Source organism: Venturia canescens, chromosome 11, assembly GCF_019457755.1.
Source record: "Venturia canescens isolate UGA chromosome 11, ASM1945775v1, whole genome shotgun sequence".
NCBI lineage: Eukaryota > Metazoa > Arthropoda > Insecta > Hymenoptera > Ichneumonidae > Venturia > Venturia canescens.
Window position 1 is genome coordinate 12,843,491 of NC_057431.1, and position 27,221 is coordinate 12,870,711.

General features: G+C 37.7%; 1 protein-coding gene across 3 annotated transcripts in view; it reads left to right on the forward strand.

Moving 5' to 3' along the window:
* Positions 1–27,221, forward strand: part of LOC122418498 (transcription factor SOX-2-like) — a 117,266-nt gene that overhangs the window by 71,897 nt on the left and 18,148 nt on the right. The window contains exons 3-4 of one of the 3 annotated variants that reach the window (XR_006262521.1): positions 18,005–18,157; positions 26,293–26,564. The exons of 1 other annotated variant lie outside the window; for it this stretch is intronic. Coding sequence is in view for 1 of the 2 variants with exons in the window: in XM_043432743.1 (XP_043288678.1) it covers position 26,293 (1 nt within the window). In the remaining variant the exon portion in view is untranslated. Of the gene's footprint in view, positions 1–18,004; positions 18,158–26,292; positions 26,565–27,221 lie in introns of those variants that run through there. One more of the 3 variants, XM_043432743.1, reaches the window with a different exon arrangement.

Consider the following 27,221-nt stretch of genomic DNA (forward strand, 5'->3'; position numbering starts at 1 on the left):
AGAGAGGGAGAGCGAGGGTAAGATAGAAAGATGGCGGAACGATGAAGCGAGGTGTAGCGAGGCGTCTAATCTGTCGGCAGTGATCAGGGACTCGGAGGCCGCGCGCGGTATCGATGATGAGGCTTCCCGAAGGACTTTGAAGTCCAGCCGGCTCTCGCACCAGGGGGGAGAGAGCAAGATCTCGGGGAGTTTGGTATCCTCTCGCGTTCCTGATCCTCCTCGTCTGTCTCAACGTCTGTCAGAAATTAAAAGCGACCTCATGGATTCTCCCTCCTCCCTCGCCCCCCCCCCCCCCCCCCCCCCCGCCCACTGTCCTGGTGGCAATCCATGGAGGAGCACTCGATGCTTTGATGGAAATGTTAATGATACAACACTCGAAAGAATCGCGGTCGAGAGTCGATGCCTTCGAGATGTTAGCCGCGAAAGAATAACCGTGGCGAGTATTATGTTCGACGTGTAATGATGATCGATCACTCAACGCGCGGACCTTCGGGGTGCGACGCTTTTTAGGGCAGCCGGGAAATGGGCAATATCCTTGCGGTGACGTTGCAACGAAATGTTCTTCCCGCCATTCCTTCCTTCCGGAGCCAGCCAAAAAGACATTTTTGACGACACAATCGCACTCAGGTATCGAATAGTTTTCCAGTACGAGAATCGTAGACAAACGATTCCCTCTTCTCGTATGTAAACTGATCGTACACCGTGTTGGAAATTAATTCACATCAAATGTCCTCGTTCACTCAAACGATTGTTCTTTAATGGTAAAATATGGGGCTTTGTTATTTTTTGTAGAGTGTATCAGAATTGTCACAACTTTTATACCAAAGCTGTGTTAGCAGGGTCGAAACAAAACTTAAAAAAAGGACAGGAAAAGTTGTTGAGACTATTTTTTTGTCGCTATTGTTTAGATATATTATTGGTCCCGCGAATTCGTTTGGAATGCACGATTGATGAGGCGTAAACTCTCCTGCAGAGCCAGTTTTACATTAACCCTCGAGAAATATGTCTGGAAAATGACTAAAAATAAAGTATTTGCATACAGTTTTACGTAATTCCGTGTAGCAGTCGATGGAGCAGGAACGGATGGTAGATCTTGACGTTGAAGGAGAAAATGCGGAGAAGAGTTTGGAGAGATTGACGAAAAAAAATTTAGTGGGAAGAGCAGAAGTAATGAAGGACGAACGACAAATTGAAGAAGAGAGAGAGAGAGAGAGAGAGAGGCAGGCCATATTCTGTGCCATAACATCGAACATGACCCAGGGTGCCGCTAGACAATGCTCGCCACCATAAAAGTATCCGACCCGGGCAAGGCCGTTTTATGACCATCCTTGCCAGGAGGGAACCCAATTTCTCGTTCCTTCTGGCTGCTGTTGCGCATCGCGTCACAGGTATCGACGTCAGAGAAGGATCGTGACCGTACTCTCTGGCTCGTCGCTGCACGAATATGTTTCTTCCCGAACGCGATTATAATACTCGCAGCAAGTACGAACTTCGCGGGGGGGCTTCTCTCTTCGTTTTTCTCCTTGTTCGAGGGCTCATCTGTTCCTGGGCCTTGACCGGGCGAATCCAAGGGTATGGCCTCATAAGATATGTTGAAACTTTGAGAGACAACACCACACCTACTGTTCTTTTCAACCTTCGCTAATTGTCGTTAATCCTCTCTCTTCACAAGAATAAAGAACAATGTTGTTTCACCCGAAAGATCAATAATATTCAAACCTCTCAATGACTACGTTTCATTCAGATTATCTCCATTTACTCAGACTCTAATAAATTATTACAAAAATAACCATTTTCATCAAATTCGTACCGACGTCGTAGTGCCGTTGGTCGTACTATTTCAGGCACTTGTCCCGGCGGAGCATCATCTCAAAAATATTGAAATATTGTTCAATGTCGAATATACAAGTTAGATTGGACGTACTTGAATTTATAATTATTTGGGCAAATCCTTGCAGATTTTGTTTTTTTTTAATTAAAAGTATAACCGGTGGATGGGAGAAACAATGTTGTACGTTATATCAATCATCGGAATGGGAGAGGATTTCAATGTCGAGCGCCAATTTTCTTGCATCACCCGCAGGGTTAAGGTAGATGAGTGAATATTCGCTATCCAAGATTACGCGATGATATTTTTGGTAGGCAAAAATGAATACGTACTGGATAAATTTGCAAAATTTCGGCGCTAATTACCGTGTAGTTTAGCAGCAAATTAATTATTCAATATCGACTTTTCTCTGACACTTGTCACTCCGGCATAGGAAAGCCGTACACACATCAAAAGTTATTGAATTTTTTCGTTAGTTATATCCAAGATTTCGCAAAAAAAAATCGATCGTTGTATTTCATGGAAATTCAAGAATATACGTGAGTATTTTAGTTTTTAAACCTTAACATTGAAAATCGGCTGGAATGTGAAATAATATATCTGATAAAAAATCATTCGGTTTACACGACAAATGGATCAGTAACGTTTGACAACGCTGCAATCAATATACGTTCGCATGTGACCTCAGTTCGACCTTATTTTGGTCATGTTTTGTCGTTCGTTAGCTTCGCCACGTTTTTTTGTAAATTTTTAAAAAACAACGATTTTTATCCCCCGGTAAACTTTTTGATCGTTCATTTTTTCATTTTACTCCACTGCAATACTACTTTGGACAGTAAACTCTCTTCATAACCTATACAATTTGTAAACAAAGTTGCTGCACCACCTTAGTCAAAATATGAACTCTTTAAACGTTTTTTTAATAATAAAATTGTATAAAAATGTTGGTTCTTTACCAATTATATTTCTAAAATAATAAAATTATTGTTTTCAAGCAAGTTTCGTCTTTTGAAATTTTCGAAAAATATAGTTGCTGCAAAAATCACGTAGCCGTCGACCATCAACCTTAAGACTTTTGTTTTCTTTGCTGCTTCCCCATTCACATTCTGGTTTGATTATAAAGTGTAACGATGTACCGCGAATATTGTAATAATTCTGAATACTATACGAGAGCCATGACCCTTTGATGAACTGAGGAATCGACGAAAAGAAATTTTTTTCATGATTCTTGATACAGTTGATGGTGCATCGATTCGATCGAAAAGACAATAAGACAAGTTTGTTGTAACCAATGGAAAAGTTCGTTTGCGTAACCACTTGAGAAAGGGTATATAGTTCAGAATGCTTTGACGAACGAACGAAACATTGACAATAAGCACGCATCGATAATCTCGGTATCTTCATTTTCATACCTATTGTTACTTCTCGAGCATTGTTGTTTCTTCTATATATAAATGGAGTAGCGCGGTGGGATTGAAAGGAAGAAAACAAAATCGTCGATCTCAATCTCGTTAGTTGAAAAGCGTGTTATCGTTAATTAGTGAAAATTAGTGATAGGCGTAGCAAGGGTGTTTTGTTTTGATATCCCTGAAAAAAGGTATATGATGAATAATACCAAAACAATCGAGAGAGCGAGAGAGAGAGAAAGCGCGAGGGGAAGTACAAAGTGATATTTTTGCTGTCGTGCAAGGGACCGAACTTTAGACAAAGGAAAATGGGCTTTTGACTCGTTATCCAAAACGCTTACGCGGCGCTTTGTTGAATTCTCGAGGTCTTCAAGACACATCGTTCGATCGGATCTCTCTTTCTTTTTTTCTCTGTCGTATTTCTCATTTCTCAAAGTTCTTCCTTTGGATGCTGTGTGTTCAAGGATGGCTTCTTCTAACCAACCGCGAACCACGACCATTAACCGCTCCCACTTTTTCGCATTCTCGTTTCATTTTCTTCGCTCGCTTTTATACCAACGGTCTCTCAATGTGCTTCTAAGACAATAATGAGACCGGGGTTAACGAGAAAGAGAAACAGAAACAACACTGAGGGAATTGTTTTGAGTGACGGGAAACAATACGCGCCACCGTATCTATAAACCGAGGGTAGCGCTTCCTCAACCGCTACCTGTCAAAGCAAACATCTTTTTCACTCCTTACTGCTCAATCAAGAGGAGAGCGTAAGATGACGAGGAAAAAGAGGAATGCGAGCACGCCGATAATTAAAGCATCCTGATTTCTCCAAAACGTAAAAAAAAAAAAAAAAAAAAAAACTAGATTGTGGTAAGCATTTGGAAGAAGCAAGGAATTCGAACCAGAATTGCAATTTTCTTCTAGTTAATCGTTGAGGTAGAATCGACTAATAAAATATTTTGAAACCACCAAAATACAAGTCGAATCTTTCGTAACATATATTCCATTGTTTTTTATGAATACATTTTTTAAAATCCATATTTCTTTTAATTCTCAATGCGTTAATTATTTTTTTCGCGACTCTTTTATGAGATTTTCCTGCTGCTGGGCAAATCAGTTTCGCACAAAATAGGCCAAGCAAATATAAGATTTTTTTTGACAAAAATAATAACGGATAACTACCAGTGCCGTTGCACGCGGAATAGCCGCCAGAACCTAACTTTTTTCCCTTAATAATTGACCGATCGAGCTTTTTCAGATCTCATTCTCTTGGTGTATCGGTTCTCTACACTTCGTCCGTTGGAACCATTCGTTTTCCTTTTATAAGCAAAAAACAAACAAAAAAGTGATTTTTTTGCACTAAAATTGTTAATAGAAAAAAAGGAAATGGGAATCTCGAGTACAATTTTGTGCAGTCAAGTCCGGGGGGCACCGACGGTTATATCCGTTATTATTTTTGTTCAAATCTGATGATTTTCGAGCTTCAGTGCTTGGCCTATAAGTTTTTATAACGAAATAAACAAATATCCGTAATTGGCGTAATGTATCATAAATTCTTGTCCGTTTTTCAGTGTAACTCGATCATTTTTACGATCCCGATTATTAGGTTGATGAGGACATAAAAAAAAAATTGGCATGAGTTTTGCTGTGTAATCATGTCGGCGAATTTCAACACTTTTTTCTACTTTAATGATGCACTAATTAATGACAAGATTATTAGTGACCTCGATCTCTCTCGGACATTACCTTTCATCTCTTTTTTCCGTCACAAATCGCGCGCTCCCGATATCATTTTCCCGTTACTCGCCGTGGCCGGAAGAGTCGTACGGAACGGGAATAAAATCGGGGCTTTTCACAGGGCAGCTTGAAACTCGGCCGCGCGAGTACAGCATCCGGTCGACTCACGTACTTTGCACGTTTCTCTTTGACGAGCACTTATCTGATTCGACGAGGACAACAATGCAAATGGCTGCAGCGCATGCGTGCATGCCTTGAAAGTAACGGAAAAACTGAAAGAAAACTGATAAATATTACAAACCTTCCCCTATTTTATTTTATTTTTTTTCCAATACTTTCGACTTATACTTGAAATAAAAATGAGAAACTCAATAAATACTCGCTCATTATAGATGATATGAATTTTCGGATGCGAACAAAGTCAAACGCGATATCTGCGTATATATTTATGATCTTGGAAAATTACTGCGATTATTCTGCGATGAGGATAAATAAAATAAAATATAAGAGATCTGCATGATTGGGGGTCTCGTAATTAATGGAGAAAAAAAATTTCGTTCAAATGATTTAACGAGCCACGAAATTTTGGAAAGGGGAAGCGCGATGAATTTAAATTTTTCATTGGAATTTTGAAAATTTTGTTCCAACGATTCAACGACGACGTGAAAGTGATTTGGTTAGTGAATTTCGGAGTATAGGAAAGATGGAAATTAAATGAAATTCGAGGTGAGTAATCAAAAAAGGAAATACGAATGTCTCATAACCGAAGAAAACGAGTAGGTAAGTTACGAGAGTAAGCAAACGATTTTTCAGAATGCAAACTAATAAATAAAACCTCGATATGCTTAAGCTCGTGAAAGAAAAACAAAAAAAATAACACGCGCGGACAAATTTGACACTCTGAGGAGAGAGAGAGAGAGAGAGGAGAAAATAAGCAGGAGCTCGTTTTCGCGACGCGGGCGCCCCCCATTTGTATTCACTCGAGTCCAAAAACTCGTGGTGCACATTTTTTCAATTAGATTGCCGACCGAATCTCTTTCTTACGAATTCTCCTTACCGTCAATTCTTTCGTTGAATTACATTTCTTTTATTTTAATGTATATATTTCAATATGTATTTATTTTATTCGCACATATGCATTTATGTATTTATTGGTGACACGCCGAGAAGGCGTTCTTACATCGTTCTCCTCGACTTGTGTACAAGGGATATGATATTTCAACCTGTATCGCTTTTGTCGCTGACACTAAAATTTGTTTTGATGAGAGAGCGAATTCTTTTAGTCAGGTGTTTGACGCAAAACGAGTTTCAACTGTTTTACTTATTATTTTTTTTTTTCTCGTAGAATCCTATCTATTGGGATGATGTCGATATCTGAACGAAAAATTTCATAATCGAAATTCGATCACGAGATTTCCAATCGCATCGTTGCTAGAATTAATTTTAAAAATCAGCTCTTATATTTTTCTTATATTTTTTACTCTGTTTCTCGTTAATGTAGAAAAATATTTGAAAAAATATTTGGTTAATAAATAACCGTATTTTACGAACGATTTGTTACGATATTTTTGTTAGGACATCCAAGTTCATTTTTGAAGAATGAATTTGGAAGAAGGAATTCAAGAATCGATACTCAATCGTAATGTGTTCGCGATCAAATAATTTTCATAAAAAAAAATTAATTTCCGTTTGAATCATGGAAGTTTGTGGGAAAAAGTTTAATTTGTGAATCGCAACTTTTCTGAAAGTTTTTTTTTCAGTTTCACGAGTGTGAAAATGTCGTCGATGACGACCGTCGAGTGTAACATTTAACGCGGAGCGTGAAGTCCGAGCGAGTTTAGTTCCGAAGAGAGGTCTTTTTCCAGGCTCCATGGGTCGCGGTGACTTCCGCTATTTCCCGCCTGTAACGACAAAAGGTCAGTCACGTGAAAAAATCTTCTCGTCGTACGTCACGCTCGTAATAAGTCGCAAAAGTTTCAACAGATTTTTTTTTTCCTTTTTTTTTGCTTTTCACGTGCCGAGTGCATGGATCGCAGATGCGAAACATCGTTTTCGCGGAGAAAGAATTTTCTCTATTTTATTACGGTCAATATACGACGAGTGACATTTTCTTCTATTTTCCATTATTTAACTCGGAAGAATTTATTTTCGTTTTCTTCTCTTTATTTCTCTTTATATTGTCATCAAGCTTATTCTTTTCGGTTAGTTTTCCGATTGAAACAATTTATATGTTACAAAATGCAAAAGTAAAAAAAAAAAAAAAAAAGTAATGTGAAAATGGTGAAAAAAAAAGAAACGGCGTCACGCCTAATTTCGTTTTGTATACATATATTCACGGTACGTGCATAATAGCGTTTTGATGCAAAAGTACCGCGGGCGTGGTGGCTATGTACACCAACGACTCCGAGAAATCGTAACTTGGCGTGTTTATCACCAAGCACCCCTTGTCCTCCCGGCTCTTTCCCGTTCCCGTGGAATGGCTTCTCGCGAAGGAGCGTTAAAATCATATGAGACTTGAAAAAAACATAAAAAAAAAAAAAAATTCTGCAAGAATGGACCACGCGGAACCCTTCCGTTTTCTCTTTCTCTCTTTTTCTTTCTCAGCCACACGACATGTACGGGTTCTTAGAAAACACTTTAATGCACATTTTTCTCGTTCCTTCAAGCCCTGCCATTTAATTTTTTCCAGCAAATGAATACCAAAACAGCTAATAAATATCCCCGTGACGATGGTTTTAATCATCCTTCTGCTATGGGGAATCATGATCAATAAGTCGGTTATTACAAGAAAAAAAAAACTTTATATTCGCATTTTTGTAACGTAGCTGAAAGTCAAAGTCTTATCTGCAATTCCAATATTCATTCGCTCCCACAGTGATATGGTTTTTCATCGATCCTCGCTAAATTGGAAAAGACACTGCTTCGGTATCGCATTCCTGCCAATTCAACTTAAGAATATAGATATTTCCTTATGAAATTTGAATTCTATGGAGGAAAAATGATAATTTCAAAAAATAAACACGATATTTTGTGGCTATCGCGAAGTTTAGAAAGAACGTTTCGTTCTTTGAATCGGACTTTTTTCTTCAATCACATGCGGGATAAGAAATGAAAAAAAGATTTATGCATAAAAAAAAATATGAGCATCGGTGTATATCGATGATTTAATAAATAATTAACTGCTATCATAATATGAGCGTTTTTCTCTGGTTTTATTATTTTTAAAAAAGGGAAAAAAGATTAGCCTGTCGGTTGTTTGGTTCGGGTCGTGTCTTTGAGCGAGCTCTGAGCCGAGGCTCGAAGACAACGACGACGACGAGTGAGGGCCAAGAGTTCGCGTTTGGTGCCGTTCATCAGAGGCAACTTGTCACGCCGCTGGGCATCGAGCATAAATTCCGCACCGTAATGTGACAGCTTTTGCCGCACGCTTCTCTATCTTTTTCTCGTTCGATCCCCCTTTCTCTCTCTCTCTCTCTCTCTCTTACTTACTTTCGGACCCCTGGACAGTAAAAAGGACTTTCGTATGCTCAACCAACTTCACCGGGTGGCTGGAAAAAATTTGCCGTAAACCACCCGCGAATGGCCTCAAAAACGTCTAATTCCTTGCTAATCGCATCGGTATCACAACCTTCGTCGTTTAAATGCAACAAAAATTATTATTTATCAACAACTAGTTCACAAAGATCAACGAGAAAATCGATATTGAAAAATTAACCGACAGCACTTCATTGTTATATTATTTTATTGATTCCGCATTTTTTTTTTCTAATCGCATTGTATCGCGCAGTTTTTTCCATTATTTTCCGAAATCGCTATAAATATCGATTCTTGTTCGGTTTACTCGAAAAAATGAAAAAAATATTCCATTAATATTTTTGAGCTTGAAATGCTGCAAACATCAATTTTATTAAATGGCAGTAATAAAAATTTTTTTTAAATGGCATGCGAAGCGAGACTGGAAAAAGAAGTGCGAGCTCGTCGCGGTGATTTCTCGACTTCCGGCGGATTTTGATTGCGATCGGAGAGCTCAGAGCAGTATGCAATGCAACATTTTTAAAAATCCGATGTACGGTTTGACCTTTCGCTACAGTGGAATTTCATCCTACTCAACGAATCTCAGTTCGAATAGCCGATGAATAAAAACGCCAATATAGGACATTTGTACATAGAAAAAGCCTTCCCCAAGTGTCGATTAAGAGGATTTGCTCTATCAGTATCAGGATGTATCCACTCACATTAGAACAAGGAATCGTTGTCTGAATAAATTTCTAGATGAACACTTTTTTCTATTAGATTTTTTTTTGGTGCTTTTTGTACTTGAACAAAAATGTGGAACAATTTAATCTTCACTGAAATATTTTGAAGATACATTAAAAAAAAAATAATCATTCAACTATTTTTTATTCAATTCCCGATTATTTTGTTGCATTTTGTATTTTTTTTTGAGAAAACTCCATTTTTGAACAATATTTTCCAGTATCAGCCTTTTTTCGACTTTCGAGTAAGGATGAAAAAATGTAATTTTTTTATATTTTCGTACCGGCATTCGTACTAATTCAATTAGAGTTCGTAGTTGTTAAAAATCGTAGAAATTCAAAAGAATCAGATACGCCAAAAACTCAATAATTATGTAATATCACTGACATGCATATTGTTTGTGAAATGTCAAGTCAGAAAAGTTGAAATTGATTCTCTTCAAAAATTGATAAAAGTATACGACGAGAAAATGATTGTTTCGTCATCATCTAGAAATCATTTTTCTAATATTGATATGAATTAATTGTGTCATTATTATTATTATAAATTAGAAATAAACGAGTTGTTGATTCAGTGTTCAAGTTGTTTTTTATATGTATGTATTCTATATAACAACGTAACGAAAGATTATTGATTTACAAATAATAAATTTGTTAAATTAATAATGTTAAGTTAATTCGTGTACGTAATATTTTATTTATCTTATTAATAATTAAATCTATACGATTAAAACGACTCGAAGTTTTCTGATAATCTGAAATATGAATTTTTTCGTTTACCGACCAAAATTCGGTTTCCATTGATTTTTGTAAACTGATCATGAGATCCACTAATTAACTATATTCGAATATCAATGTATATTTGTAACTCAAATATTAAAATACGATTCATTTCATACGATGATACATTCAATTTTTTATTATGACTTTTTTTTTACTAACGATCACAAAGGTCGAAAGTAAAATTTACAAAAATTTGTTGATCGGCAATTCAAATTAAGACTTCGGCTATTTTTAAAATTGTCGCGGCCATATCTTCTTTTTCCTTCATATCAAAATCTTTTATTTACGCCAATTCATCTTTTCTTTAAACAGGATTCATGAATTATTCTTAAACATCAATTTAACCAACTCAACGATGATTAAAACCTGTTGAAATTGAAGAGATTAAACTTACAATTTGCAAAAAAAAAAGGGCCAACAAAATCAGGTAAACTAAATTCAGTTCATTAAACGTGTATAATCTATCATGAAGCCGGAGATTTTTAAATGGAATATTATTTCAAATAAATAAACAGATGTTTTTTCTATGTACCTGCAGATATGAATTTTTCTTGCTGGTTTTGAATATGAAATTTCATATGTATCTGTAGAGTTTTTACATTAAATAAATCTTCAGATTTAACACAATAAGATACTTTTTAAAATGAATATTCCGCAACAATATTTTTTGTAAGTATCTGCAATTTAGAAATAATCGTGCCCATTTAAAAATGAAATTTACCGAAAGGAAATTTAGATGTTTTGTCGTTCAAAACCATACATATCCGTACACTTTGGTATTTTAGAAAAAAAATGCAGATTTTTCATCTAAAAATGTGGAGATCCACACGAAATGACTGCCCTGAAAAGCCTGTAGAATGAAATTTTTGGCTGAGCGAGTATGTATAAAACATCCTTAATGTCTTCCATTTGTCCAGTGGAATCTCCGGAGGCGATCCATCTCGGGCTTTGTGAGTTTGACCAACCCTTGAGCATCGTTCGGTCGATGCGAATAAACTGCGCAAGCTACTGCGAACTACCCTACGACGTAGTAATAAATGTATAAAATATAGGGAGAGGGAGGATCGAAGGATGGGAGTTTTTTTCCATAGCCCTGAGGAGGGAGTTTTACCGATATATTTTAATATAAATGGACGTGCTCATCATCGAGCTCCCTCATAATTGTCCGTCCGAAGAGACGCTTTTCCTCTCTTTCTTTTTCGGACTCATCACTCTCCAAACCGAGATGTGACCAATCGGGAATAAATATTACGGCAATTATTAACCGCGCGGCGAGAAACTTTTTTCCTCTCATCTCTCGAGCTATGAGAATTTCGGAACGACATACTCGGACGAAGATGAAGAAGTTAGTTATGTACGCGTATATATGCATACGAGAAGAAGAGAATGTAGAAAGACGAGGGTGATGAAGGAGTCAAAGTCGATCTACGCTCCAAAGAAATACGAAGAGGTGGAGCGGATGAGAGAGAAGAATGCTGCCTGGTTGAGATGTTAAGTGGGGCCATTAGCGTGCCCTTCTCACACGAGCCATCCATTTTCCATATGGGTACGACCCGGATGAAGAGTACCTCCGGCGCAACATTTATTACGAGGACCGATCAGGAATTCCTCGAGTTCGATCTCCAGAAATCCTTTTCGGGGGGGAGGATAACCAAATTCATAATTCTCCAGCGAAAAGTATCATTCCAGATTAAATAAAAATAAATTCAGAGTCTTCTCGGTCACGAGCTTCCGTTAATTTTCTTCAAGTATTATATTCGACGAAACGTGCATCTCTCGTTCGAAAGAACAGTCCGCGGCACGTGACGCGAGTTTTCCATGAAACAAATGCCAACATTCATGAGCTTTTCCGTCTATCTTCACAAAGCGAGCCCCTTAGCACACGTAATCTCTTCTACTTTGTATGAATAGTAACGTGAAATTGGAGTCGAATGAAATCGATGTCGAGGATCATTGGATGACCCTCGGGGTCCAGAGAGTTCCTCCAGGTGTCCGACAATGTCCGACAAAGGGCTCAAACGTCTGTACATAAACGGTGTATGCAGATAGAAAATGAAGGAAGGGAAAAGAGCGAGTCATGCCCACGTTTATTTACGAAAAAAAACTTTAGTCTCCTTCATGGGCTCGTGCTCAAGAACCAGCACGCTTGATGGGTGTCTTTTTCGGTTGACCGAAGACACGTTGAAAAAAGTGCTTCGTACTTATATACCGAAGGTGTCCGCAAGTTCAAAGGGCGTATGGAGCGTGTAAAAGGATTGCTATCGCGTCCCCTTCCACGCTCATGCACTTGGTCAATGATATACCTGTATATTATTTCTCTCAGGGTAACGATAAAGATGTCACCGCGCGAGAGGCGCGAAGAATCTTATGGCCGCGAGGTCCGAGGGGGGAAGGTGTAAAAGAGCGTGCGGCGAGTCAGCAAATTCCTCCTTGATTCACTCTAATCATCGCTCCTGCTCTCGCACACACGCGCAATCCCACCTTTCAATTATTCTTTGTTTATTTTCTTCATTCACTAATTACAGCCTCTTCCTCTGCTCCTCTCTTTTATTAGGTCAGCATTTTTTTTACTGCCACTCATCAAGAATTTGATTATCGTTTTGCGGATTCTCGCATTTAGGAATCCATTATTTTTTTCTTTCAACAATTTTTTTTATTCATTTTCGAAACATTTACATCCATAAAATGCACCCGAATTCCTCGGGAACGTAAATTAAAAATCAGATTCTTGTAAAATTTCAGACCCTGCATGCATATCTCTGAATCTTAATCTTTTTCCGAGGCCTCTAATCGGCTGGCAAAGATTATAAATAAACTCATCGATCGCGTCTCATCACAGCAAGCTATGCCTATTTTCATTATTTCACATACGTTCTCAAGCTCTTGGTCATTTTATTGAATTTTTTCAATCGTTTTGGTCCATAAGATCGCGTGTTTACCAGTTGATGTGATTCTTGATGAGCTGATTGAATTTTGATAAATTCAATTTTTCTTGGACCCTAAGCGAGGTTACGTTAACCGTATGCTGGCTCGACGCCCACCCTCGAGAGAGCGCGTGTGTTCTTCAATAAATATCGATACGCCCCTCTCTATATACATAGAGTTTCTGTGTGCATGTATTAATAGTGTTACCACACGCGCGGAGAGAAGTCCCCTTGCGAAGATTAAATTTACACATAGTGGCGCGGTGGAACAATGGTGGAGCTTGTGCAGTTTGCACTGTGGGTTTCGCCGTACTATATGGAGGGAAGGAAGGAAAAGGGAGGGAGGATGCAAGGGTGCTAGCGGTAAATATTTGATGGAGAGGTTCCCAGTTGATCGTTACTCCCCACTTAAAGAACCTTCAAATGCATCGCTCAGAGCTGCGCAGAGATTTACGTCTCTCCTGAAATTTTGGCCGACTCCCCCGACGCCAAAATCAACCCCAAAGATACACGTTACCCCGCAAACGACCCCGGGGTACATTTCGATCGATGTTTGCACCGGCCACTTGGCTTTAATTGACGTCGAATCTCATATTAATGGCCTACCGTTGGCGAGAGATCCGAACAAATATGTACTGTCATAATTATGTTTGAAAAAATTCGATCAACATCATTGGAACGACGACGAAGCTCTTCAGATTAATCTTCAATTTCATTTTATTCTGCTATATGTTCACAAATTCAACGATCGAATTTTCATCATCGAATTTACAAGAAATTTAGTCGGCAAGGATTCTATTTTATCTTTAATCAAATTAAGTGGTTCTTCATTTTCCGATAGGTCTCATTTTTTCTGATTTTGTTTTTTTTATTTATTTTTATTTCGTCGAAACTTGAGGTTCGTTGAACCTTTTGCAACTAATTTCAAGGGATCCCTGATTGGTCTCCAATATGTCTGAATATGTCGTTATTTATTTTCGACTTTTAATGATCGCATGTACTAATTAACTAAGCGAAATCGAATTTGGCTAGCCAATATCACATTACATTGTTGTGAGTCGTTTGTTTTATTCACGATGAAAATATTATTTCAGATGTGAGCTTTTAGGTTATCTCAAAACCAAACTCGCGTCAATGATGTTCTTATTAAAATTATTTTTATTATTTTTCCGGTATGGGATTCATTTTTCAGACGATAATTGTGGTGATGCCTACAGAATATTTTAATCATACATCAATATTACACTGAATGTCACAAGTGACGGTTCATTGGCATTGAAATTCAACACGATTTGCAAACATTCATTTTATTTGATTCTCATACATTTACATATGTACATAAGAAAGATTATTTTATAAATAGATGAGTTACTTCGAACCGACAGTTCCCAATTTTTTACTCAATAATTGGTGATTCGAAAATTCTGGATAAACATAGTCGTATTGGAAAATGTGTGATCCTTAATAACCTGTAAAACTCCATACGGTTATTCAGAAATAACAGGCCGGTAAGAAAAATCCAACATTTAGTCATCACAATGAAATTATTTTTCGTCTTTTAAAGTGCCTGAAATGTACAGCTAAGAGGAATAAAATGGTTTTTCAATATTAAAACAACCGCATATCAATTCTAATTTCCATAGTATATATTCAGTATAACATTTTTTCTATTGGTTCCCTCCCTACAATCATAATCTTACATTCCATTCCAAAGCTTATTTGATATAGAAGCAGTTGAATGCAATCAATTAAATTGCCTTGTCGCCGAAACTTTATTAAAGGATAACGAAAATACATTAGAAAGCAGCATTTATTGATCGAAATTACACGAGCATTCTTATCAAAATCACCTGGTGTAAGTTCGGTTAAATTTTTATTTTTTAAAAATTTGACAAATATGATATATTTGTTTAGAAAAACTGACTGGAAAGTGCGCTGAATGTTTGTATTCAATTCGTTATTTCAGAATAATTTTTACCACGAATTTTTGAAACAATTAAAAATTATTATTCCGTAGAAAAAAAGTGGATTCCTTTTTACCAAAAAAAAGTAGTTGTCAACATGTTTTTTTTTGTTTTTTCTGTAAGGTCCTTTGGGTGTGTTTGCTAATACGAACAAGTCTTTCCTACGAGATACAAATCATGTTCAGGAAACGGAAGTCCATCTCTAGTACAGCGAGACGTTGAACGAGAGCGTTTTTTTGGGTGCGGTAGCCACCGAACGAGGAAGAGGAATATTTACCACACATCGCCATACGATCCTCCACGCACCTTATATTTATATAGTCACGCAATATACAAATATATATATGCTCGTTTCCTATTTATACTGTCCGGAAGGGACGTGAAGAGATGAGATCGCACGCCGGAAGTACCGCGGAAACGAAATCCATAAAAATTGTTCCCCGGTCATTCTCCTCCTTTTCGCTGGAGCATCAACAAAGTCAACATTACAAAAAAGACAAATTTCATGCCCTTTTTGAAGTATTATTATTTCACTTGAGTACTATTATTTTTAGCTCACTGTTCTCGAGAAGAAAATGATGAAGAAAACTTTTTTGCCTCCAGCTTAATTTTAAAAGCTCAATATCTGTGTATTTATTGGCCAATCATCACTGTTCCTTCAATTTAATAATGTCATTTGATTTGTATTTTCCGTATCGCAATTCCAGCTGGACGTGCATTATCTCTGGGCTTTAATTGATTTTTTCAATTTTACTTTAAAATGAATCTCGGTCAATTTATCGTTGATTTTATTATTGGCTTTTCATGGTGAGTGCTCAATTCGAGTGTTTCATCAATGCAAATTGTTTACCTTTTGTCATGTAAACGTTTGCGAAGATGCTTTTCATGCAAAAAAATCATTTAACCAATTTAATCTTTTTTATAAATAGGACAATGCTTTGACGAAAATTTGTTCTTCCTCCATAAAATTCGGTGACAATCCGCAGATAAAAAGAAAATAAAAATATCTTATCCCGATATTCCGGTGAGAGAAAACGATTTGATGATTGCGGAAGGGCCGGGGTAGTTTGCAGGAGTTGCAGACTCAATGGATCGTCTAAGAGTTACTTTGCCGCACAATGGATATTTACTAAACCATTATTACGATCCCCCCCCCCCCTCCCCCCCGGAGTTTTGGGGGATTTTGGCAAGGTCTCGACTCGCGGGAGGGAGCGGATGGGGGGAGGACGAGACTCTCTTTTGGCTCTCCGCCTTGGACTTTTGGACTATCGGGAACTCTCCGAAAGTCCACCAGACTCGGGTAATAAGGGGAAGCAGATTTTTCATTTGTACGAACGCGTCATCGGAGCAGCTTTCCTTCCCTCATTAAAAGCATCCCCGAGCCCTTTATATCTGTATCTATATGCTTTATCACGATATTTTTTAGTCTCACTGGGATCTCTGGGTTCGCCAAGAGTTCGACATCATTTCTGCTGCTTGGTGGAGAGTGATTATCATATATATACGTATATAGGCACATGAAAAAAATGTACGTGTATGCCCGAGAGTCTATCTCACTTTTCGCACTTTTTTTGCGTCCCGCTTCTTCTCCCCCTTTCCAGCTCATATTTTTCGCCGTTCTCCGGCAAAGCTTCGATGCCTCAGGGAGGTGCGCGCGCGCGCCGCTCCGCGTCCTTAATGAACCGTGTAATAACGTCGCCCGACGCCCTCGCCGGAGTCTGCGAGTTACGCCTTCTTTCATTTTCTTCTCCGTCCGCGCTATACCGACGCTAATTTCAGTGCGCGGTTCCTCCCATTAAATTTCGCGGAAATTTCCTCGTGGTCAATCCCCGACGGAAATTCGTCTGCGTGAAAACTTTTGAGGAATGAAGAATTTCCCCGCGAAAAGTGCCAGGACAAAATTCTCTGCGCTAAACGATTCTCCGAAGAAATTACCTTTGGATAAGTTTGCATGCTCTTGGCAAAACTTCTCGAACGAAATTTGTCTTCACGAATTTCTTCGCAGCAGTAGTTTTTTTTTTCTAATTTACTTTTTTTCCAAGTAAATCGTTGAGCAAAAATCCCTGCGAAAATCGTTCAGCGACACATTTTCCGGCATAAAATTTCTTTGAACATTTTATTCATTCCAAAGGGCTCACCATCATCGACTGCTCATCATTTCTGATTTGCAGTATTTGCAGTATTTTTGAAAAAGGGCACTTTCAGAGAAAGTCGCACAGTTATCGTGAAATAAAAGGTATGACGAGGCATTTGGCCGCAGGCACAGATAGAAAAGAGCCGAGGGGCAGGCAAGGATAGAGAGAAAGTGTCAAGAAGCTCGCGATAAAGCGATTATGCGAGCTTGCGAGGTTTTCGGAAGACTTTTGCCCCGGAGGAGCGATATACGTTTTTCCATGCATAATATAGTGTATCGTGGAAAAAGTGCTTCGCTTCAAGAACTTTCGGGTTCTTCTGTTGCCTGCGGGGGCCTTCATTTTTTTGGTAAGAGGTAAATAGTACATGTGAGCATATATTTTGAGAAAGATGGAAGTTCGGGTCTCGAGACTTGACGAAAAAAGAGGGAGAGAAAGAGAGAGCAGGCGAATGAAATGAAAAAACGTGCGTGCCGATCGCGAGCCCTTGCTGACTTAGGAAGCGGAGGAGGATTAATAGCCCGCGGTTAATGCGCGGACGTGTGCTCTTCGGGTCACGGCATCTTTCCACCACTTTTTCTCTCTGATATGTATATATATATATATATATATATATTTATCGTTTTTTGGCTATTCGTTATAATTTATTTTCTTTATTACGACAGCTCTCGACAGCCGAGGGAATTTTTCTCTCCGCCAGCTTTTAAATCTTTTTGCCTCGATTCTTGGATGACGGACCATTTGATTTCCATATTTGGAAAGACGTTTGGTAGAATAGCGATAACCATAATATGATAATCGTATCGGAAAAGAGCAACATTGTGTGACATTGGATGGACTCCTCGCATATCGAGCGAGAAAATAAGAATAAAATCAAAATTACTTGAAACATGCAATAGGGAAATGGCAAAAAAACATCGATAGAAGTGCAAAGAGTGACCTCAATTAAAATGGCGGTTCGTTTGGTATGTGTGTTGCAGGGACTGGAGCGCAACGGGCAACGTTCGCGTCCAAGAGTCCTGGCCAACGTGAGCGCATGTAGGCACCGTAGGAGATTTCAAAAACCTCTCTTTCACTATCCAACAATTCCACAGCCATAAGGATCGGGCACCTTGATCGTTTCGCGCAGCACGGTGAGTCTGCAGCAGCCTCCCACACCTTTCAAATCTTCTTCCAAATTTCGTTTCAATAAAAAAATGTGTAGTCGCTTGGCTTCGCTTTATTTGTGCTTGCGCTCTAATTAGTCGCCAATTTTTCATTCTTCATCCTTTCAACTTTACTCCCCTCTTTATTTTCATAAGCTGTTTAAACGGGATTAAATTGTCAGAAAAGAGTCGGAGCAAGAAAGAGCGGGAAAGAGAGAGAGAGAGAGAGAGAGAGAAAAGAAGTTAACACAGCAAGCACGTAATTCTTCGAGGATTCAGGACTAATGGGTTATTTGAAGCAATCAGTGTGTAAGGCCGTTGTCCGAGAGCTCAATTTCCTATTTTCTCCCTCTCTATTTCTCTCATCCTCGTCGCTCTCCTTTCTCTCTTAGCATTCTTCATTTCACTTCGTCTTCACACAGCTCAAGCACATAACGTGATTTTTAAACGGTCTCTACAGGGAGTTTCAGGTCAAATGATCGACATGAGAATATGAGGTTGGAACTAAAACTCGAGCTTAACTCGTTTTCCCATACGCAGTAGTACTTTTGCTGAATATGGATTTCCCTGAAAAAACTTTGTTAACAGCATTTTGTAATTTTGAGTGGATGAGTTCTGAAGAATTATTAAAAATGACTTAATCTTTGAAGATCCGATTCTTGATTTTCCTCCCTCTGTCGACGATGCGAGTACAAAAAAACAAATGGTCCGAAATCCTTCGTTTGAGAAGTAAATCGTTTTTATAATTTTTGCATAACCACAGTCAACAAACCTCATTGAACGATTAGGCTTTAAAGTTTATTTCTAAATTGGATTCTCGTCGTTGATCATTCGAATCTGGGACAGCCTGTACTCGTATCCACATATATTTGAGACTGTCTGGAAGTTTCTGATTCCCCGGTCATTATTATTAATAGTATAATCATTATTTAATCACGAATAAAAGTCGTCATGCCTACCATCCACCATAATTTTGCTGTCGAAGAAATCGTACGAACAAATTGGATTGCAAATTGATGAAATTGGACTCGATATGCAGTCGACAATTAATCCTCTTTTTTGAGCCATCATTTAGACATGCGTAGGTAATCGATGAAGCTGTTGAAAATAAAATTCTAGTATTAATTAATGCCGATAATTAGAGATACCAGTCCGGAGGATTAATTGAATTATTCGAATTTTTGTATTCGTTTCTCATCTCAAGGAAAGGACGTTGAGTTGTTTATGAGAAATAAATAAAACTCGAATCCATTCGAATGAAAAATATTTATTTTCACGATAATTTTCATCTAATTCGTCAAATAAATTACCACAATTATTAAGTCGTGAGAAAAAACGTGATATCGATTATCACTTCTACTCGGATTCAATTGTTTCAATAATAGGTCGTTGAGTTTCTTTTTTGCCGAATTACTCAGACGGTCAAAGAAGGTCAAAGCTTGGATAGTCTTGTTAGAATATGGAGGAGCGAATTTGTCCTGAGATATATAGAATCAAAAGTACTTGTAACACTTTGCAGAGACTTGGACTGCATGTTCAAGAGTGAATGTTGACAACAGTTTTCACGAAGGAAAAACAAAAAGAATGGTGATACGCCAGCATGTCTCGTAAAAAATGTGAACGCGGATTATTGTGAAGGGAAAGATAGATGAAAAGGAGAAGGGGCAGACGAAGAGGAGAAGGAATAGCAGGAAGAGGAGGCCGGCCTCGAAGAGGCGAAAGAGGACACGACAGGTCTTTCGGGGTGCCCGGGAGTGTCGAGTCACCGCCAGTAACGAGCTTCGAATCGTTTCTACCGAAGCTTCCCCTCGCGCCTTCTTCTTCATCATCTTCTTCTTCTTCCTGTTACTCTTCTTCGTCTTCTTTGTAACAGAGACGTACTGAAAGGGGGGACGAAAGAAAGTTTTCTCGTGGATCTTGCTACCCCTGAGTTGTCCGCGTTATTCGTTGTGACTGAAAAAAATAAAAATGCCTTCGAACAACCCCCCCTCCCGTAATGAACGGTTTCGATGATGCGAAGATTATGTCGAGCGAAACTTGAAAAGCATTAACGAGGCACATCTGGCCTTAAAAAATTATGTAAACGAATTATCATTTTTTGTCCTATATATTGCCTCGGATCGATAGGAGAAGTAATTGTTTTTCTCAACGTCGATCAAGTACTCCGAATTGGAAGGAAGAAAAAAAAAACATTGGAAAAAAATGCGTACGCACGAATCCGGCCAATAAATCTTTTTATACAGTCCGAAGTATAAGGCAAGACGAAACTGCTTTGACCCAAAAGCTTTTCAGGACGGATTAGTTTCTGCTAAGAATTGGGCCGGAAATATACTAGTTCGCCCTAAAACTCGGTTCGGGTGTTGAAATATACATATTTTTATACACATTTTATTCATTGGAGAGTGGTAAAGGGAGAGAGAGAGAGAGAGAGAACCTGAAGAGTGCACCACAGCCGCTCCCTTAATTACCGATTTTCCTCGGTCCGCGTCACTTTTTAATTGACGCCAGAAATTGAACCGGGCACCGCGCTACGTGGCAACATTTTCAACGAGCAGCAGTGAAATGCTCCGGTCGCAGTGAGTCGTCAGGTTTCAGCACAGTCATCTTCGTCGTGTCTCGTTCCCTTTTTTCTACGAATTAATAAATAAAAAAATTCCATCTATATACGTATACGTTTCGTATAATATTTTTTTTATGCCAGCACCAGATTTCTCCCTTCGAAGCATCTTCTCGCACGTTTACACTCGAAAATAGCTTATTAAAAGGGTTATCAAAACGTGCAACTACATTTGACGATCTTCTTTTGTTATTCAATGAGAGACTTTTCGTGTCGAATTCGAGATGCCTGAATTGTGTATGGCTTTCGCAGTTATGTAGGCCGATTGACATTATATCGGGGCATTTTTATTGAATGTCTAATCTCCTGGAAAAATGGCCAATTTTTTAAAAAATAAAATATAAAAACCGCGGCTACCAATTTTGTTATTTTTTAAAGACCTTGGCAAAGTGTTTTTTAATAGAATTTTTTTGAATCTCTTGGATCGATTCCAAACTAAATGCATTATTTTGTGATAGTTACACCGTTTCATGTTCGTGACGTTGGAAATAAAAACACAGTGTTTTGGGGGATATAACGGCATAAAATGTGTTTTTTTTTCAATTTATAAAAATGTACCAATGCATTCGTAATGCACGCAAGTATGATTACGTAATCAGTAAAATATAAAAAAATATCGAGCTCGACTTTTTTATATAAGATTTTATTTTCCAATCGCTATTTAATTCATAAATATAGTCCATCGCCGCGCGTCACGACCAGATGTTCGTTTCGCTATAATAATCATCATCATGCTGCAGAGAAAAATAAAAGAGAGAGAGCGTTTAAAAGTGACTGGCTCGTTGGTTCGGTTGAGTCGTCTCGTTTTCATATATGAACACGTGAGAAGAATGATATATATATATATACATATATAAAAGTCCTCGATGTACCATATTACTACTCGAATCCGTAACGAACCTCCCCAGCCCTTCTCTCTCAGTCCCTCTTCGTCTCCCAAAGTCCTACGCCGGGAACCGTGGGAGGCGGTGGGGGCCCGGAGGGGAATAAAACAATGAGAGCGAACCGATGTCCCGTCGTCCCATTATTTTCAGTCTGCCTGTGCGAAAATGTGCCCGGAGACACAAGAATTATGCAAGATGTTTTCAGTGAAATTTCTTGAATAAACGAAAAGTTGTTACGCCATTTTGTAAAAATTGCAAAAAGTCCATTCTTTTCGACTACATCGAGTATAATATCATCGACTGTCGTTATTCGTGATTTATGAAACATTGACTCAAGCTTGCTAATTATTATTGGGAGCTATTGTTTTTAGTTATTTGTTAATAACAGAAAATGAATAATCAATAGAAATTTTTTTCACAACCAATTCCGAAAAATGAGTTCACAATTTTTCTTTTTTTGTTTTTTTCTCTCTATCTCTGTCTCTTTCTCTCTCACCCCCTTCGTGATGTTCTACCACGTTTCTCGAGATTTCATCGTGCAAGGATGACTGAGACCGCAGGGACAGGGACAAGGCGAGCGAGGCAAGAGAAGCCTGTCGAGAGAGCTGTCAGTTTCCGCGAGCTCTCGCACTCCGAAAGCTCTCTCGCGACGTTTCGCTTCTCCTCGAGATGCTACGAGTCCTGCCGATGACGTGGATCTTTGTCTCCATGGCGAAAGCCCTTCTCTTCGCTGCTCCAGCGTTCGAGATATATTTAACCTCCCTGTGTATACATATACACCGTACACAAATATATGCGAAGCAACCATTTCCTATCTGTCTCTCATAATTTTCATTCTGAACCCGGGAAAATTCCACGGGGTCCTCGTGACCCGTGCAGAAATATGATTTTCTTGCAAATTTCAAGTGTCTCTAGTCGGAAAGCGCTTTTTTCTTTCATTAAAAAAAAAAAAAAAAAATGCGTATCAAGCATACCCCAAATGCTCCGAAAGTCTGCAGGATTATTGTTAAGTCAATAAAATTTCTCGATATGATGTAAAATTTATTAGGTTTTTCGCCATTACAATTATCAACTATACAGTAAAAATCATTTTCTGTCTTACGATATTGATGCACGAATGAAAGCGTTATTGCGGTGACGAAATAGTTGGCGAAATAGTGATTGCAAGTGATTTTATTTATCATTAAAAGATCGGAAAGAAAGAAACGTTTCGGACGGTTTACAATAGCAAATTTAGATCTTTACCAGACCTGAGATTGATGATAACAAAAGTTGTCGGTTGCGGGCGCTTTTAACCATTTTTTTATGCGAGTTCGTAAAAAAATGTCTACTTTTTATTGCCGGTATCTACACCGGAATGAGAAAAATATTCGTAGAAAATCACTGATCCGAATAAATTTTGATATCGTTTTTTTTTAACTGCATTTTTACTCACAAAACTCTCCGTTTACAAGTTTCCAGAGTACAAAATTTTAATAAAAGGACGAACCATGGAGCTGCGTCTCTCTTGGGACAAAAGCTCGAGAAATTGTACTGTTTTATATCACGCATTACGTAAATTGTCGTTTTTTTGTGTTGGCATATAGTTTCATACGAGAGAAATGAAAAATATGAAAAACAAACACACACACACACACACACAAACGACAATGAAAATATGTTTATCGTTGTACCTGGGATACGTTGTCAGAGGTCTTTTAATACACATATATTTATGTATATAGAAGGTTTATGGGAGCAAAAAGAGAGAGAGAGAGAGAAAGACGAAGCCTGTCAACGACAGGAGGTTCTCACCCTCGTAAAAATAATTACCAGCCAGTGAGGTTGAGCCTGGAGACACGAAAGCAACCCCTGGCCTATACCGAGAGAAAACCACCCTCTTATCACCCTCTTATCTTCGATTTAACCACCAAAACTACCAAGAACCACCCCTCCCTATTATTTTCTTCGTTTTATTTTACGATGGCGAGTTTCTCTCAGCTCGTGTGTTTCTGAGAGAGCGACAAGAGTTGAAAGAAAAGGGTGAGATCGAAAAAGAGAGATTGAGATTGAAAGAAAATATCCATTGTGCCAATTGACCGAACTTCCCTTCAACTCTATTTCGCTATTCTCGTATTGTCTGTCTAACTGATAAGCTGCGAACGATTGCCACTAATAAAAATTCATTTTTTCCCTTTTGCTCCACTTTCCTCCATTTTTTATCGAGACAGTCGAGCACCATTTTATTTTTCTTCTCCATTCCTAGAACACACATAAAGACCTGCGGCTTCTTTTTTATCGTGTTTGAGAACGTTTTCAGGATTTCTTTTCATTAAAAATTACTAATCTGTAATGAATTATTTCAATGGACTGTTAAAGCTATCATTTTTCCATTTGATATATATACGTTTGAATTTCAATTTATCACTGATCATTCGCATATTTTTTTTTAATTCAGGGAAATAGTTTTGGTGAAAATCTCACGATGCAGTAGTAAAATTTGCTTATCAAAAGTATTCAAAACGTGCGGGTGTTATTTTTTTTTTTCTGAACACGAGAAATCTTTCATTCAATTCTCTATAAAACAAACAATTTTATAAAACCCATCTCATCTGAAAAATTTGGAACGTACGTTGAAAAATTTAATTGAACTAGACAATTTGCATCAATGAGTAAAAGCTTGAAAACGAAACGGAACGTTTCATTTAATTCTACAAGAAAAGCCAAACTCTGTTTTTATTATACGTTACATTTTTTTTCCAGACCGATTAAATGTGACTTCCGATCTTTCTTTCAACCACACGTAAATTTTAATAACAATCTCAAAAAAATTGTCGCAATTCAAGCTCGAAATTAACACGAAAATCTTTTAAATAATATGATTCTTTGCACAAATGCTTTTTCCGACTACTCGATTTTTTATCTGCTTGCTAATGCATTTGAGAGTGGCACAAACAATTGACTCATTAGGAGGATCTCTAATTAAATCAGTCGTCATTAACCCTCTCGTTTTCCACGCTGACGCCTCAGAATAATTAGATATTGTAATTGCCTGAAAAATGCAACCCCTCTGGATCGTCAAGTTAATCATTTTTCATCCGGCTGATTAATCGACTCGCTAACGAGTCGTTTCCACAAACAATTTCCATTATTTATTGGGAGATAGTATGAAAACATGTCACCTTCCCACGAGGGTAAATCGAGAATCGATAAATATACGAATGCGTTGCGAAATTGAAATGAAAAAGCTCGTGTAACGACAAATTTCAATGAAGGAACCCATGGGACTCGAGAGTAGTGCAGAAATCGTGAAATCATTTCGTACTGACGCCTCCGCACAAACATTGAAGAGAGGAGAAAAAAATGCAATGGAAAAAGGCGGTGCATCGATGCGTGCTGAAAAAATCTTCCCCTTTCAATTCGTGTCGTCACGCATTTGCGGGCCCCTCATCGATTCCCAAAGGAGGCTCCTTTTCATTTTTCCAATACCACATGAGTGAATAAAATAAAAAAGGAGAAACAAACAGGAAAAAAAAACCAAATTAATTCTGCCACTCGATAATGTCGAGCGAGTCCCAGGAGCACGAAAAACAGAACTATTAACTTTTTTCTCCCTCTTTTCTGACAATGGGTGCTATTAGGCTCGAATTTTCTTTTTTCTTGCCTGCTATGAAACTGCGATGACGTTTAGCGTTCAGCTTTTAACTACGAATTTACCTCCTTTCAGTTTTTTTTCATCGCAATCCGTGCGCTGTTACCCAAATTAAAACTTGCATGCACTTTATGTAACCGTTTCTTTCGATTATTGCTTGTACTACTTGCACAAATTATATAATTATTTGAAGGCACTTTATCAGCACGATCATATTTCAACGGGCCTTGGGTCTTGTAGAAAAAAAAAATCATTGTCAACCTTTGTATAATGTTTCTTCATCCTTTGAATATTATTCGACGAAATAAGATCGAAAATTGGGTGCTACAATTTATGGAGGGGCGGGGGGGGGGGGGGGGGGGGGATCGATGGAACACCCAACGAAACTTCATTTTCTCAACAGTATTATGAAAAATTCGGTAATAAAATTCAGGATATAAAAATCTTTTTCATATCCGTTTCTTTGCCAATAAATATATTTCAATTGTCGTTTCAAAAACATTTCTTGATCGGATAAATAATACTTTTTCAATGTACGCGCGTCTTTTTGAGTCGAATGAGCATTTGAGAAAAAAAAATAATTACTAATTTTTTATGAATAATCATTTTACACCTTGGAAAGGATGTTTCTATTATTCTCGATCGTCCTCGCTACACTTTCCAAAAACACGCTGAAAAAATTATTTTATAAAAAGTTGTGATAAAATATAAAGATTGTTGTTATCACTGATTATAAAGATCGGTCGACTTAATATGGATTTCATGGTCTAATTATTTTGCTCTATACGATGAAAAAATTATTTACAAGAAAATTTAAATTCATAACAACTTCTGCGGCATGTTATGCTTTCATTTTTTATGGTTTTTCCATGATTTCATTACTGTAATTTATTTACGTCATTAGAATTATTTTCAGTACAATGTTATTATTTCAGTTGATTCATGAAAAAAACCTTGTTATTGAATTTTTCGAATATTTTTCTGTTTTTAGATAACCTGTGCTCACGTGCCAATGACAATCCGCAAGCTGCCCCCATCATGCGTGTGTGATATACTGCCCAATATTTCCCCTTCCAAATTCACGCGGAACAAAAGAAAAAAAATACAGTTATACGAAAAAGCGAACAAAATATGTATAATTAAGCGTGTTTTAATAAGGTTTTTATGTAGGTCCTACGAGTAAGGTGTATATTATAAATAAAACAAAACAAAAATATAAGTGTTAAATAAACGAACCTCTCGTTAATGGAGGATTCATCATTACTCATCTGTTGATTTATTTCGTTCAATGGAAACACATTCCGAATCCTGTTTTTTTTTCCTTATTAAATTACAGTATAGATTTAGTTCTCTCATTTCAATAATCCGATGATTCAACAATAAGTATATCAGGAGTCCCGATAAAAAAAAAAAAAAAAAAAAAAAAAATAGAAAAAGAACTTCACAGAAAAACTCAATAATTTCATACTACAAATATTCTATCACTGCCTCGTTATCATCGAATCTCATATATTAAAATAATGTACGATAATATCTATCCAAATTATCCAATGCTCGAGCGGATTAATATCGTTTTCATCATTATGAGCTATATTAATTATCAACAAATGACGACAATGTTGGCGAATAATGCAACGATGCAATAAAAAAAATTTGCAATCCTTTAATTTACTCTCTCGTCGTTTTTCGTGCACTTGTCGCAGTGGTTTTAACGAATTGATATCACTCCGTTCGATGCGGAGATCCAAAGACATATCTGAAATCATTAGATTTTAGTAGAAGATTTATTGAGCGATGTAATTAAACTATATTTTACGAGGCTGTTGTGGTGGTTCCTTAGAGTTTGGCTCGAAATTGTTCACCGATAATTTGGTATCGAATTTTTTGTTGGGTATCTATTTTGTTAAGGAAGTTGAGGCT